This window comes from Phocoena phocoena, chromosome 3, assembly GCF_963924675.1.
Source record: "Phocoena phocoena chromosome 3, mPhoPho1.1, whole genome shotgun sequence".
Classification (NCBI taxonomy): domain Eukaryota; kingdom Metazoa; phylum Chordata; class Mammalia; order Artiodactyla; family Phocoenidae; genus Phocoena; species Phocoena phocoena.
In genome coordinates this window covers 128,286,243-128,301,003 of record NC_089221.1, presented here as the reverse complement: position 1 = coordinate 128,301,003, position 14,761 = coordinate 128,286,243, and the positions used below count along the sequence as shown (strand labels likewise).

Below are 14,761 nucleotides of genomic sequence, written 5' to 3'. Positions count from 1 at the left end.
CTCCAGGTCTAATTCTTGCTTCGTTTCTATCTAGCTGTAAGGCCCTGGGCAGGTCCCTTCGCTTTATGAAACTTAGATTCCTATGACTAATAATAGCTAATATTACATTAAAACTTACTATGTGCCAGGCATTATGCTAGGTCATTTACCTTTGTTATTTCACTTAATTTTCACAACAGTCCAATGAGGTAGTTAATATCCTTATTCCTATTCTACAGAAGAGGAAACCGAGTCTCACAGAGGTGAAATGGCCTGCCTAGAAAGTCACCCAGTTAGTAAGTGGTGGAGCCAGGCCTGACAGCCTAGCAGCCTGATGCCGGGCCTGTGATCGTGGTCCCTTTGCTTTTCTGCAGCCCCTACGTATGCAGACACAGCTCAGTTCAACTGGAGCTGAGCCCTGATGGAGGGGTCTTGTCAGAAGTACTTAGGGCCAGACTGCTGAGCTTGGGTACCTGGTCAGAATGATTTCACCATCACTGGGGAGACATTGAAGGTTTTGGGAAAAGGAGGAAAGTGGTAAGGACAGTGTTGTATCTGCCGGATGCCCTTCAGAAAGCACTTAAACTAGTCTGTTATTCTTCAAACACAAGGTTTCGCAATCTCAGCCCTACTGACTTTGCTGTGGGGATCTGTCCCGTGCATTGTAGGATGTTTAGCAGCATGCCCGTCCTCTATCTACTAAATGCCAGTAGCACCTCCTGCACACAAGCTGGGGTAGCCAAAAATACCTTCAGACATTGCCAAATATCTCCTGAGGGGCAAAACCACCCCAGTTAAGAACCACGGCAGTAGGAACCATTTCTTGGCTAACTTGTACCCTTTCTTTTTCTGCCCAGGGTTTCGGGAGGTTTTCCAACATGATTATTGCCTTGTTGGGGTTTGCCATATTCTTGCTTCATTGTACAACTTGTGAGAAACCCCTAGAAGGGATCATCTCCTCAGCCTGGCGCTTCACACACCCCCTTTATAATGTGACCATCTATGAAAACTCTGCTCCCAAGACCTATGTGGAAAGCTCTGAGAAAATGGGCATCTATCTCACAGACCCCCAGTGGGCAGTGAGGTACCGGATTATCTCTGGAGATGTGGCCAACGTGTTTAAAACAGAGGAGTACATGGTAGGCAACTTCTGCTTTCTGAGAATAAGGACAAAGAGTAGCAACACAGCCCTTCTGAACAGGGAGGTGCGAGACAGCTACACCCTCATCATCCAAGCCACGGAGAAGACCTCGGAGTTAGAAGCCCTGACCCGCGTGGTGGTCCACATACTGGACCAGAATGACCTGAAGCCCCTCTTCTCCCCGCCTTCATACCGAGTCACCATCTCTGAGGACATGCCCCTCAAGAGCCCCATCTGCAAGGTGAGCGCCACAGATGCCGACCTGGGCCAGAACGCCGAGCTCTATTACACCTTTAACGCAAGGTCGGAGATGTTTGCCATCCATCCCACCAGCGGGGTGGTCACCTTGGCTGGGAAGCTCAACGTCACCTGGCGAGGGAAGTATGAGCTGCAGGTGCTGGCTGTGGACCGCATGCGGAAGATCTCAGAGGGCAACGGATTTGGTAACTTGGCAGCACTGGTCATCCATGTGGAGCCTGCCCTCAGGAAGCTCCCGGCCATTGCCTCAGTGGTCTTGGCTACACCAGAGAGCAGTGACGATGCCACCTACGCCACGGTGGTGGTAGATGCAGAGGGCTCAGGTGGTGACGTGGACTCGCTGGAAATTGTTGGTGGTGACCCTGGAAAGAACTTCAAAGCCATCAAGTCTTACGCCCGGAGCAGTGAGTTCAGTTTGGTTTCCGTCAAAGACATCAACTGGATGGAACACCCTCATGGATTCAACCTCAGCCTGCAGGCCAGGGGTGGGAGCAGACCTTCTTCTCATTCCCAGATCAGGGGCTTTCACCTACCTCCTTCCAAACTGGCTTCCCTCAAATTTGAGAAGGCTGTTTACAGAGCACAGCTTAGTGAGTTTTCCCCTCCTGGCAGCCGTGTGGTGATGGTGAAAGTAACCCACGCCTTCCCCAACCTGAAGTATGTGCTAAAGCCATCCTCAGAGAGTGCAGCGTTTAAACTGAACGCTCGCACGGGGCTGATCACCACCACGAAGCTCATGGACTTCCATGACCGAGCTCAGTACCAGCTACACATCAGAACCTCACTGGGCCTGGCCTCCACCACTGTGGTCATTGACATCGTGGACTGTAACAATCATGCCCCCGCGTTCAACAAGTCCTCCTACTATGGCACCTTTGATGAGAACATCCCTCCAGGCACCAGCATTTTGACTGTTACGGCCACAGACCAGGATCATGGAGAGAATGGATATGTCACCTACTCCATCGCTCACCCAAACTCTGTGCCCTTTTCTATCGACCCTTACCTGGGGATCATCTCCACCTCCAAACCCATGGACTATGAGCTCATGAACAGAATTTACACCTTCCAGGTATGGGCATCAGATTGGGGATCCCCATTTCGCCAGGAAAAAGAAGTGTCTGTTTCCCTTAGGCTCAAGAACTTGAATGACAACAAGCCTATGTTTGAGGAAGTCAATTGCACTGGGTCTATCCATGAAGACTGGCCAGTAGGAAAATCAGTAATGACCGTGTCAGCTATAGATGTGGATGAGCTTCAGAACCTAAGATATGAGATTGTGTCAGGCAACGAACTAGAGTATTTTCATCTAAATCATTTCTCTGGAGTGATATCCCTCAAACGCCCTTTCAGGAACCATACTCCTAGTCAACCCATCAACTATTCCCTGAAAATTACAGCCTCAGATGGGAAAAACTATGCCTCGCCCATGACTTTGAATGTTACTGTAGTGAAGGATCCTCATTCTGAGGTCCCCGTAAAGTGTGATAAAACGGGGGTATTGACACATTTCACAAAGACCATCCTGCACTCTGTTGGCCTTCAGAATCAGCAGTCCAGTGATGAGGATTTCACTTCCTTAAGTGCATATCAGATCAATCATCATGCCCCTCAGTTTGAGGACCACTTCCCACAGTCCATTGACATCCTTGAGCGTGCTCCTCTCAACACCCCCCTGGCCCACCTGGCAGCCACCGACCCTGATGCTGGCTTTAACGGCAAACTGGTCTATGTGATTGCAGACGGCAATGAAGACGGCTGCTTTGACATTGAGCTGGAAACAGGGCTGCTCGCTGTAGCTGCCCCCTTGGACTATGAAGCCACCAGGTTCTACATCCTCAACGTAACGGTGTGTGACCTGGGCACTCCCCAGAGGTCCTCCTGGAAGCTGCTGACGGTGAATGTGGAAGACTGGAACGATAATGCACCCAGATTTCCTCCTGGTGGGTACCAGGTAACCATCTCAGAGGACACAGAAGTTGGAACGACAGTTGCAGAGCTGAAAGCAAAAGATGCTGACTCGGAGGACAATGGGAGGGTTTCGCTACACCCTGCTAAGCCCCACAGAGAAGTTCTCCCTCCATCCCCTCACTGGGGAACTGGTTGTCACAGGACCCCTGGACCGGGAATCAGAACCTCAATATATACTCAAGGTGGAGGCCAGGGACCAGCCCAGGAAGGGTCACCAGCTCTTCTCTGTCACCGACCTGATAGTCACATTGGAAGATGCCAATGACAACTCTCCCCAGTGCATTACAGAACTTCGCAGGCTTAAGGTCCCAGAGGATCTGCCGCCAGGGACCATTCTAACATTTCTAGATGCCTCTGATCCTGACCTGGGCCCTGCGGGAGAAGTACGATATGTCCTATTGGATGATGCCCATGGGACCTTCCACGTGAATCTCATGACGGGGGCACTCAGCCTGGAGAAAGAGCTGGACTTTGAGAGGAGGGCTGGGTATAACCTGAGCCTGTGGGCCAGTGACAGTGGGAGTCCCCTGGCCCGAAGGACCCTCTGCCGCGTGGAGGTGATCGTCCTGGATGTGAACGAGAACCTCCACCCTCCCCGCTTTGCCTCCTTTGTGTACCAGGGCCAGGTGCGGGAGAACAGCCCCTCGGGAACCTCAGTGATGGCAGTGGCTGCCCATGATGAGGACAGTGGCTTGGACGGGGAGCTCCAGTACTTCCTGCGGGCTGGCACCGACCTTGCAGCCTTTAGCATCAACCAAGACACAGGTACTGGGAGTGGGATGGGATGGGAGGGCCAGGTGCTGGGAGAGGATGGGCCTAAGGGAATCAGGCACTGTCTTGAGAGAAGTCAGGCTATAGGCTGAAAAGAACAATAAATAGGGACACTTCTTCCTGTCCCTTTTATTTTATTTTTAATTTATATACATATATATATACTATATATATAGTATATATATATGTATATATACATATGTGGGTGTATGTATGTATATCCATTTAAGTTGAATCAACCATCTCACACACACTTGTATACACATACACACACACAAAAACATATATTACATATATATGCTTATAAAAATAATGTATCATAGTTATAAATTTTTTATATATAATTTAAAAATGAATGTTTCTCTGTGTCCCATCTCCCCAGATATAATCTCTATTAAGAATTTGTCCTATAATCTTCTAAATGTTTCTCATTGCATCTGATATATTATCACTTTTCATTTTTTTATTATGAAAACATAATACAACAGATACTAATTCTGAAACTTATTTTGTCACCAGGATATCTTATAGGTCAGTACATATAAATCTCCTTCATTCTTTTTTAATGGCTGCATTTGTTCATATACTTTTACTCATATGCAATGAGTCTCTACAGGAAAAACTCTTAAAAAATGGAGCTCTTGGGTCAAAAGATAACATTAATAGATATATTATATCCATATATCCATCATCCATAGATATATAATTAATATCAATGCTAATAGATATTTTCAAATTGTCCTCCAAAAAGGTGGCACCTCTGAAGCTCCACAGAAAATCAGTGCGATTCAGCAAACACTTACTGGGCACCCTCTTCTCGTGAGGTCCTGAGATAGGCACCTTGGGAGAGATCCCAGGTGAATAAAAGTAGGTCCTTCTTGATGGGATGATTTCTCTCCGGGGTAGAGGGCAGGGTGATGTGGTAGACCGAGCATTAGATTGAGAGTCAACTCTAGACCCAGCTCTTCTGCTTACTTGCTACATGATCTTGGTCAAGTCATGCTCTTTCTCTGGGCCTCAGTTCCCCCATCTGTCAAAGGAGTAAGGTTCCTCCAGCTCTGCAATGCTATGGCTCTGCCCTGTCATCTGGGTCTTTCCAGCTGAGTGTGACCCATAAGAACTTAGGCTACAAGCCTCTTCCACTCACTCTCGGACCCTCGACTTCTAGAACAGTGCTAATTCATAATAAGCAATTTGTAGATGAGAGAACCAATGAATGAAGCCAAGTCTCTAAAATCATGAAGATGAGGAGAGGGGAACAGCAAGTTATTTATCAAACCCCTACCCTTGAATTGGTATCTATAAGGACTTGAAGCTTGAAGGAACCAGTCTAAGGACAAATGTAAGGAAATCCCACTTAGAGAATGTGAAATGAGTAAATTGGACTCGGCTTGAAGTAGTCAGGAGAAAGTAGGTCAACTACCATGGTCTTCTGGAAACCCTGCATATGCCCACATGCCCCAGTCATGGGCCTATCTTAGCAGAGAAAGGCTCTGAGAGGTTCTACAATAAGGATATGAATTTCCCTGTGTTTAACTCAGCAGCTCCCATGCCATATCAGCCACAGTTCCCTTTTCTCGTGGAATAGTTATTAATATCCTTTCCACAGTACCATTTCAGGAGTGTTAGGTAAAGTGCTTTCTAAAGCTACTTTGAGCTCTAAACTATTTTGGGTTTGGTGATTGACTATCCCTAGGAATGATTCAGACTTTCGCACCCCTGGACCGAGAATTCACGTCCTGCTACTGGCTGACGGTACTGGCAGTGGATAGGGGTTCCACCCCCCTCTCTTCTGTAACTGAAGTCTACATTGAGGTTTTGGATGTCAATGACAACCCACCCCAGATGTCCAGACCCGTGTTCTACCCCTCCGTCCGGGAGGATGCACCCCTGCACACCTCCGTGCTTCAGCTGGATGCCTGGGACCCGGACTCCAGCTCCAAAGGGAAGCTGACCTTCAATATCACCAGTGGCAACCAAATGGGATTCTTTGTTATTCATCCTCTCACAGGTAAGGACCTCAGAAATCTGGGTGCATAGGATTATCTACAACAGTGCTTCTCAAAGTGTGGTCCTAGAATGGCACCATGAGCATCACCTATGAACTTGTTAGAAAGTCAAGTTCTCAGGCCCCATCTTAGACCTACTCGGTCAGAGCTCAGGGTGGGGACCAGAAATCTGTATTTTAATATGACGTCCAGAGGATTTTGATGTGTGCTAAGTTTGAGAAGTGCTGCTCAACAAAGTCCATCTCTGTGGGAGAATAAGAATATGTGAGTTTTCTTTCCTTGGAGCCCAGGGAAGCTAAGCAGGTTCCCTAGGTGGTCAAGCTGGGACAATTCCAGACCTCCAAGTGCTCCCAACTGACCATTCCTGAGAATCACAAGCCACAGTTTGAATCTCTTAACTCTAGTCCCACACTGATCTCAAGCCTGCTCACGGCACGGTGGCCATACAGATCCACTTCAGAGCAACCAACCGTCTCACAAAGGTCTGTCCTCGGTCCAAGGCCATCTTGGATGGTTTAGAGGAATCCAGCAGTCATTGGCTTGCAGCCGTGAACCAGATGCAGCCCACAGAGGTGTTCTGTTTGGCCTGCACAAGCCTTAAACAGTGACTTTTCAAGTTGTTGCCAACATTTAAAAATTTGGAAATTTCGCAAAATATTCTGGATTTCTGGTTGTTCTTAAAAATAACAAGATCTGGCCACATGGACCACACATCCCGCGGGGCCACAGCTGCCCGGAGCTGACAGCAGCTCCCTGTGTACAGCAGGTGTGTCCTCTGTGCCCACAGTCCCCTCACGCCCGACTGTTTTATTCCCGCCTGCTTCCTGCAATTATGCTGCCTGCCTGGCTCCCAGCAGAAGGTGAGAGCCAGTTCCCACTGCTGCAGGTACGGCTCCAAGGCCACATGTCCCTCTTGACCATGAACAACAACGCTATTGCAGAGAAGGCTGACATTCTCTCCTTCGAACCCAACTTCCCATTCTCCAGCTCCAACTGACTTTTGTCCTGGAAGGACAGAACTCGGGCAAGATTGGAGGAAGGAGAAGGGGAGAGTGCTGGCAGCAGCTTCCTGATCCTTAAGGCAAAAGGGAGTCAGGAGGAGCGATGGGCCTGGGGATCCTGAGGCAGACAGTGGGCGGGGGATGCAAGCGCCCCTTTGCCCTGTGACATCTGTTTGGAACCTTTGACCTCGGGGAGTGGATTAGTCCTCCTAGAAGGAGAATGCTTTTCTCTTGAAGAACAGGCCTAAGCTGGCTCTCTGCCTGGGCCCACTCTGTCTCTCCCTTTTTGGAAGAGGGAAGAGATCTTTCACCTAAGGCAATAGGTTCTCTACTTCTTCCAAATCCCTGCTCTGTTTACTGTCAACAGTTCCCTGACACCAGGTCTGGCAAAATGCCCCAGAGGGCAGAGAGCTCTTAGTCTTCCTACAGTTGAGAAGAAATTTTTATCAGCATGAACATTTGAAAATAAAATAATAAGTCAGCAATGATTCCCCGCCCCCCCCCCCCCACCTTTCTTATCCACATTATATTGTCCACTTCCATACTTGGATCCCTTGGATGGCTTTCCTGTGCCCTTAAGATAAAGCCAGACCCTGCCGTGTCCCACAGACTTGTGCCTGACGGGTCTCCTGCTTTCCTTTCTGGCTTCATCTTGCCTCTCTTGCTCTATCACTCTCTGGATCCAGTCACATGGCCTGCCCTGGTCCATGACCTCTCCTGGCACAGGGCCTTTGCACATGCTATTCCTTCTGCCAGGAGTCTCTTCTCTCTGTTTTCAGGCTAACTCCTGCTCTTCTTTCAGATCTTGGCCCAGCTGTTCTTTCCTTAGAAAAGTTTTTCCTGACACTATAATACATCTCCCAGCAGCATCTAGTTTTTAAAAACACTTATCACTTAGAACATTATATTCATGTATGTGATTATTCCATTAATTATCCATGTCCTTCACTAGACTTCAAAGGCTTTCCAGAAAAGGAAGCTTGATTTTTTTTTTTGCCCACTAGAATATGAAGTCCTGGCACACAGTAGGACCTCAATAATTGGGAAATGAATGAATGAATCTCTGCCAGCATCCACAATCGTTTGTTAAAGCCCAAGACTCATTTATTCAGCAAGTGTTTAAAGGTGTCTGCCCTGATGAGGCATTGAAATTACGTGCTGTAGAGAGAGGGGAAGATATAAAACATAATTTCAGGCCTTGAGGAATCCAATCCATCAGGACCATGAAGATCTGGATGTAAAAAAAGCTATAGAACCAGTGTAAAGAGTACAACATTGGGACTTCCTTGGTGGTGCAGTGGTTAAGAATCTGCCTGCCAATGCAGGGGACACGGGTTCGAGCCCTGGTCTGGGAAGATCCCACATGCCGCGGAGCAACGAAGCCCATGCGCCACAACTACTGAGCCCATGAGCCACAACTACTGAGCCCACGAGCCACAACTACTGAAGCTTGCATGCCTAGAGCCTGTGCTCCACAACGAGAAGCCACCGCAATGAGAAGCCCGTGCACCGCAACGAAGAGCAGCCCCCGCTCACTGCAACTAGAGAAAGCCCTTGCGCACAGCAACAAAGACCCAACGCAGCCAAATTAATTAATTAATTGATTATTTTAAAAAAAATTATATATATAAAAAAAAGAGTACCACATGGTTAAAATATGAGTAGATGTGGTGCTGTGACTGTTTAGAGGAGAGAGGAAGCTGCTCAGTGTGGTAGACCAGCAACGGCTTCGTGGAACAGGGGTGGCTATGCCGAGCTGAAGGATTTGGAGGATTTGACAAGGAACAGTCTGGCAGGGCACTTGGGCAAGGACTGTGACAGGAGAAATAGCCAGGAAGGAAAAAGACCCAGATCTTGTTGAAGACAGAGCAAGTACGTCCATTTTTTTTTCTTTTTTTTCCTTTTAGTTTTTTCTTCTTTAAAAAATTTTTAATGGTCAAATAATTGTAGACCTACAGGAGAGTTGCAAAGAGAGTTCTCATACATCCATCACTCAGTTTCCCCTAATGTTAACCTAGCACATTCATCAAAACTAAGAATTAATACTGGTGCAAGGCTATTAAGGAGAATACAGACTTTACTAAGATTTCCCCAGTTTTCTCTGCTAACATCCTTATTCCCATCCAGGACCCCACACTACCTCTAGTCCTCACGTGTCCTTGGTCTCCAGTGTCTGACCGTTCCTCAGTCTTTGCTAGTCTTTTATGAGCAAGTAGGCCCATTTTCTAAAGGCATATCCATTTCCACCACTTATCAAATGTAAGATCTTGGGGAAGTTACTTGACTGCTCTATGTCTGAGTCTGCTCACCAGTAAAATGGAGATAATAATAGCTACCTCTTTGCTGGTTGGGAAGACTAAATGGGTGAATAGATGGAGATATATAAGGAGCTTTGAAGAATGCCTGGACGTGTAAGAGCTCAGTGAGTGCTGGCTCTTATGATTCTGAGGAAGGGCAGAGGGGGGAGAGGAAGCTGGCAGGGTAGGTGGGGTAAGACCTAGATGGTGGTGGGTCAGGGTAAAAAGAGTAGAAGAATCTAGAATCCATTAGAGGTGAAATCAACAGTAGTTATAAAACCACTGGATGAGGGAAGGGAGGGAGAGGGAAGGGGCTGAGATGGGGTGATAGGGGGACATTTGTTTGGAGGAGAGAAATGATAAGAGCTGAATCGGCTGAATCCCCGCCTCGTGCCAGGAAGGGTCCTTGGTGGACCCTCACACAGTCCCTTGGGGGTGGTTCCACCATGTCCCCATCCTACATGGGCACTCCCTGGAAATCCTGACACCAACCTCAGAGGGGGGATGAGGCTGAGAACACAGGCAATGGCCCAGGAGGCCAGGCAGCAATTCCAGGGACACTGGCCCTGAGAAGATGCGGGGGAGGCAGAGAGAAAAGAAAAACCAGAGATGGAGAAAGAGTGACAGATTCCAAGATGCAAAGAGGGGGAAGGGAGAGAGAAAGCTCTGGGAAGGCAGAGAGAAGGAGGACGGTGAGGGATGAACAGAGAGGGGGGAGGGGATGAAGAGAGAGCTGGACTGAGCCAGAAGGAAGGCTCCCAGCCAGGGTCCTCTCATCCCCACACTCTTCCTGGGGGTCACCCAGATGCTAGGCCTTCCCCATGAGGCCCCTCAGCTTGGGGATAAGCTGGGTGGGGCAACCTGAAACAATATTCATTCTGTCCTAGAGGAATGCATCTTCCTCTCTAGCTGTGGGGCTTTCCAGGAGCCTGCTCAGATTCCTCCCGTGCCTGCCTTCTTTGAGGGAAGAAAAGGCGGGAGGACGAGGAGGCAAGAACATGGCGCAGACAGAGGTCACTCCTCACACCACACTCCCATTTCCAGCACTGGAGGCCTCATCCCCAACACCGGATCCCCGTTTCTCTCATGGAACCCCCATCCCCACACTTCATTCCATTACTCCATCATTTAATTGCCTAAACAAGATCAAGAAACTTACTGAAAGTTTTTAGAACACCCACTGACCCCCTACCAATAGCTCTGCTTTCATTGAAAAGAGACCTCCCTACCCAGCTAGGACCTCTCAGTCTATGGGTGTGGATGCCCCTCTGGGCCCCCGAAAACCTTGAGCTTGACTTTCCTGATGCTTGCAGAGAACTGGCACCTTCTCGCCTTTATGGCCTCAATTTATAGCCACAGTGTCTAGAAAATGAAAACCAGAATTACAGATCACTAAGTTCACCTTCCTGAATTTACAGAGGAGCACTCCCCTGGCTCATCTGTGCCAGCCCGGCATGGGAAGAGCCGGTCCTAGGTCTCAGATGAATAAGAGAATTACAACAAAGGAGTAAAAAGCCACCCCTCCGTGATTTCTCGTGAACTGAAGGCAGTGACTGTGATCCCTGTTATAACTCCTGATGAGCTGCCTTTTTCACTCAACAATATACTGTGCTCAGGACCCACCTCATGGTGAAAGCAGGAAGTAGGTGGGAACCTCCGCTCATGCCATCACCTCGGCTGTCCTCTCCCCTTCCTCTCTTCCCCTTCTTTCTCTCCAGAGTTCCATTTCCCCCTCATGCTCTTGCTCTCCAAAGACGAGAAGAATTCTGATCTAGGCTTTGAATGTAACCCTTGAATTTATCCCAGTAAAATGGCCCTGGGCAGAAGACCTAAATAGAGATTTCTCCAGAGAAGATATACAGATTGCCAACAAACACATGAAAGGATGCTCAACATCACTAATCGTTAGAGAAATGCACATCAAAACTACAACGAGGTATCACCTCACACCAGTCAGAATGGCCATCATCAAAAAATCTACAAACAATAAATGCTGGAGAAGTTGTGGAGAAAAGGGAACCCTCTTGCACTGCTGGTGGGAATGTAAATTGACACAGCCACTATGGAGAACAGTATGGAGGTTCCTTAAAAAACTAAAAATAGAACTACCATAGGACCCAGCAATCCCACTACTGGGCATATACCCTGAGAAAACCATAATTCAAAAACAGACATGTACCACAATGTTCATTGCAGCTCTATTTACAACGGCCAGGACATGGAAGCAACCTAAGTGTCCATTGACAGATGGATGGATAAAGAAGATGTGGCACATATATACAATGGAATATTACTCAGCCATAAATAGAAATGAAATTGAGTTACTTGTAGTGAGGTGGATGGACCCAGAGTCTGTCATACAGAGTGAAGTAAGTCAGAAAGAGAAAAATACCGTATGGTAACATATATATATGGAATCTTAAAAAAAAAAAAAGTTCTGAAGAACCTAGTGGCAGGACAGGAATAAAGATGCAGACGTAGAGAATGGACTTGAGGACACGGGGAGGGGGAAGGGTAAGCTGGGACGAAGTGAGAGAGTGGCATGGACATATATACGTTACCAAATGTAAAATAGGTAGCTAGTGGGAAGCAGCCGCATAGCACAGGGAGATCAGCTCGGTGCTTTGTGACCACCTAGAGGGGTGGGATAGGGAGGATGGGAGGGAGACGCAAGAGTGAGGAGATATGGGGATACATGTATACGTATAGCTGATTCACTTTGTTATAAAGCAGAAACTAACACACCATTGTAAAGCAATTATACTCCAATAAAGATGTTAAAAAAATAAATAAATAAAAATAAAATGGCCCTGGGAGCCTTTGCTCCAGTCTCCCTCCAACCATCTCTCCCCCAGGTCTCCTATCCACTGCCCAGCTGCTGGACCGAGAGAACAAGGATGAACACATCCTGGAGGTGAGTGATGCTGCTGAACCCATTCGCTAGATTTGAAAACCTCCTGCAGGAGGCCAGGCTGGAGCCAAGCCAGGCCTTGGGGCCACATGCACGTTTCCAGGCAATGGCTGAGGAGGGTGCTGACTCAGAGAGGAGTTGCTACTTAAGCTGAGCCTTGCTGTGGTGGAGACTCTCAGCGTCTTCGCTGGCTCTCGAGCACCGTGAAGGGAAGGGATCTGAAACCATGTGAGGGCTGGACAGGAAGCACTGATGGATTAGCAATATACCTGCAGTGAGTACAGGAAGACAGAGCAGTACACACGGGCTATGCACTTGTCCGGTCTGCTTTCCAGTCCATCCCTATGCTCTAGAGAGAGTCACCCAGTGTCAAACACTAGGTCAGTAGGAGAGCCAGGATGAAAACCCAGACCGTTGTCCTCTAGCTCTGTGCTCTTTCTAGGACATCTCTGAAATCACATAAGCATCCCTGGTGACCATTCCAATGAGAGGCATCGGTCTTGACCCAGAGGGGATTAAATCAGAAGGAATCTAGTTATACCCTCTCCTGCACTATCCACAACTAATGAACAGGCATCTCTTCTAGTCTTAAAGACGTCAGCTGGGAGGGACACATATTCCTCGGCAGGAATTTTGCCTTCTATGCTCCCAGGCTCTGGACGTTCCCTTTGTATGAAACAGGCATTACTAGTAACAGCAGCCAAATGGCCCTCTAGGGACTGAGGCATTCTCCACAGTTCAGCAGAGGCATTTATCTTTAAACAGCAAAATACATTAAGAACTCAGAATCATTTAAAGTGGAAATGTCTCTTCTCATACTGATGCATGGGATGATTTGCCCCTACCTGAAACAGCCCGATTCTGAAATTGTTTTCGTGCCTTTATTCTGTCTCTTGATATCATTTCATGCATTGGGCGGCATGTCTGACTCCAAAGGTACCGCCCATGCCTCCATTAACATCTCCTCAATTATTTTTTTCTAACCTCCAGTAACTTAAGAAAAGCGAGAACAAAGCTTACTAGAATTACGAGCCAATAAAAAGTAAATGGTCTCCGAGAAATGGCCATTGGCCTCCTGAGTAAAGAGTTCTAGCTTTTGTCTAGAGCTTCTGTGACTCTTCTTCCAGTTCTTTCTGGTTTCTTTCTCTGTTGCTGCTCGCTTTCCTGTGGGCGAGGTTACCAAAGAGCTGGGTTCCAAGAAGGTAAGGTTATGATAATAAAAATCACGAGCGTATACCAAACAACAGATGGACTGGTATTTCCGGGCTTTTGAAAGCAGGGGTAGTGGCAGAACTGTGGTGGGTGGCGATACATATTCACTGCCTTGCGTTTGTCAACTCACACTGGATTCTGTCCCCAGGTAACTGTGCTGGACAACGGGGAGCCCTCCCTAAGGTCCACCTCTAGGGTGGTGGTACGCATCTTGGACGTCAATGACAACCCCCCCGTCTTCTCCCACAAGCTCTTCAATGTCCGCCTTCCAGAGAGGCTCAGCCCACTGACCCCTGGGGCTGTGTACAGGCTGGTGGCTTCAGACCCGGATGTGGGTCTCAATGGCAGGGTCACCTACAGTATCGAGGAGAGTGACGAGGGGGGCTTCAGTATCGACCCAGTCACAGGCGTGGTGTCGTCCAGCAGCATCTTCCCAGCTGGAGAGTACAATATCCTAACGGTGAGGGACGGATGGAGGCCGTGGAGGGGGAGTGGCATACCTGGTCAGGGATTTTCTTTGAGGATACAGGAGGAGGGGGACAGCCTTCAGGCCTGATGGAGGTAATACTCCCCTCCGTGGCTTTCTCCCAAAGAAACTGGGAATCCCGACTTCAGCCAAAAGATCAGAATTCTGGGCCTTTCTCCTTTAGGGCAATAAGGTCCTTGCCTGGAAAATCCACCCTACTTAGAGATAAGGATTTTGGCGAGAAGAGCAGGGCTTTGAAATCAAGATAAGCCTGGATCCCAATCCTAGCAATGCCATTTTACAACTGTGTGGCCTTGGACAGGTCACTTAACCCTCGTGAACCTTTGTTTCATCATCTGTAAGACGGGCATAAGAACATTTTCCTTGTAGAAAGCCAATATAGCAAGTGGCTAGGGCCTGGGCTCTCATGTCAGTAGCCTGAATCCAACCCCATCCTCACTGCTGGCCAGGCAGACATCCCAGGCAGGTGAATTCACTATGCTGAGCCCCGGTTTCCTCCTGCAAAAGGGAGGTGATAACAGTACCTCTCTGAGGGCTGTCAATAGGATTAAATTAGATATTGCACACAATGCTTTCAGAGCAGGGCCTGATAATAGGGAGTGCTCAGTAAATTCTAGTTTATTATGTTGATGGCTGTTGGGAAGGGTAAAGGGTCCATTCATGGAAAGTCCAGTTCAGGAAGTAGCACACAAAGCCTTCAGATAATAGTGGCTTTGATTCATTT

At 48.0% G+C, this 14,761-nt stretch overlaps 1 protein-coding gene across 1 annotated transcript in view; it reads left to right on the top strand.

The window, feature by feature from the left end:
* The first annotated feature begins 857 nt into the window (after positions 1-857).
* FAT2 (FAT atypical cadherin 2) overlaps positions 858-14,761 on the top strand; it is a 66,690-nt gene continuing 52,786 nt past the window's right edge. Inside the window, 5 exon segments of the mRNA XM_065874320.1 lie at positions 858-3,419; positions 3,421-4,114; positions 5,817-6,131; positions 12,283-12,341; positions 13,699-14,010. Of these exon segments, the coding sequence (XP_065730392.1) occupies positions 858-3,419; positions 3,421-4,114; positions 5,817-6,131; positions 12,283-12,341; positions 13,699-14,010 (3,942 nt within the window).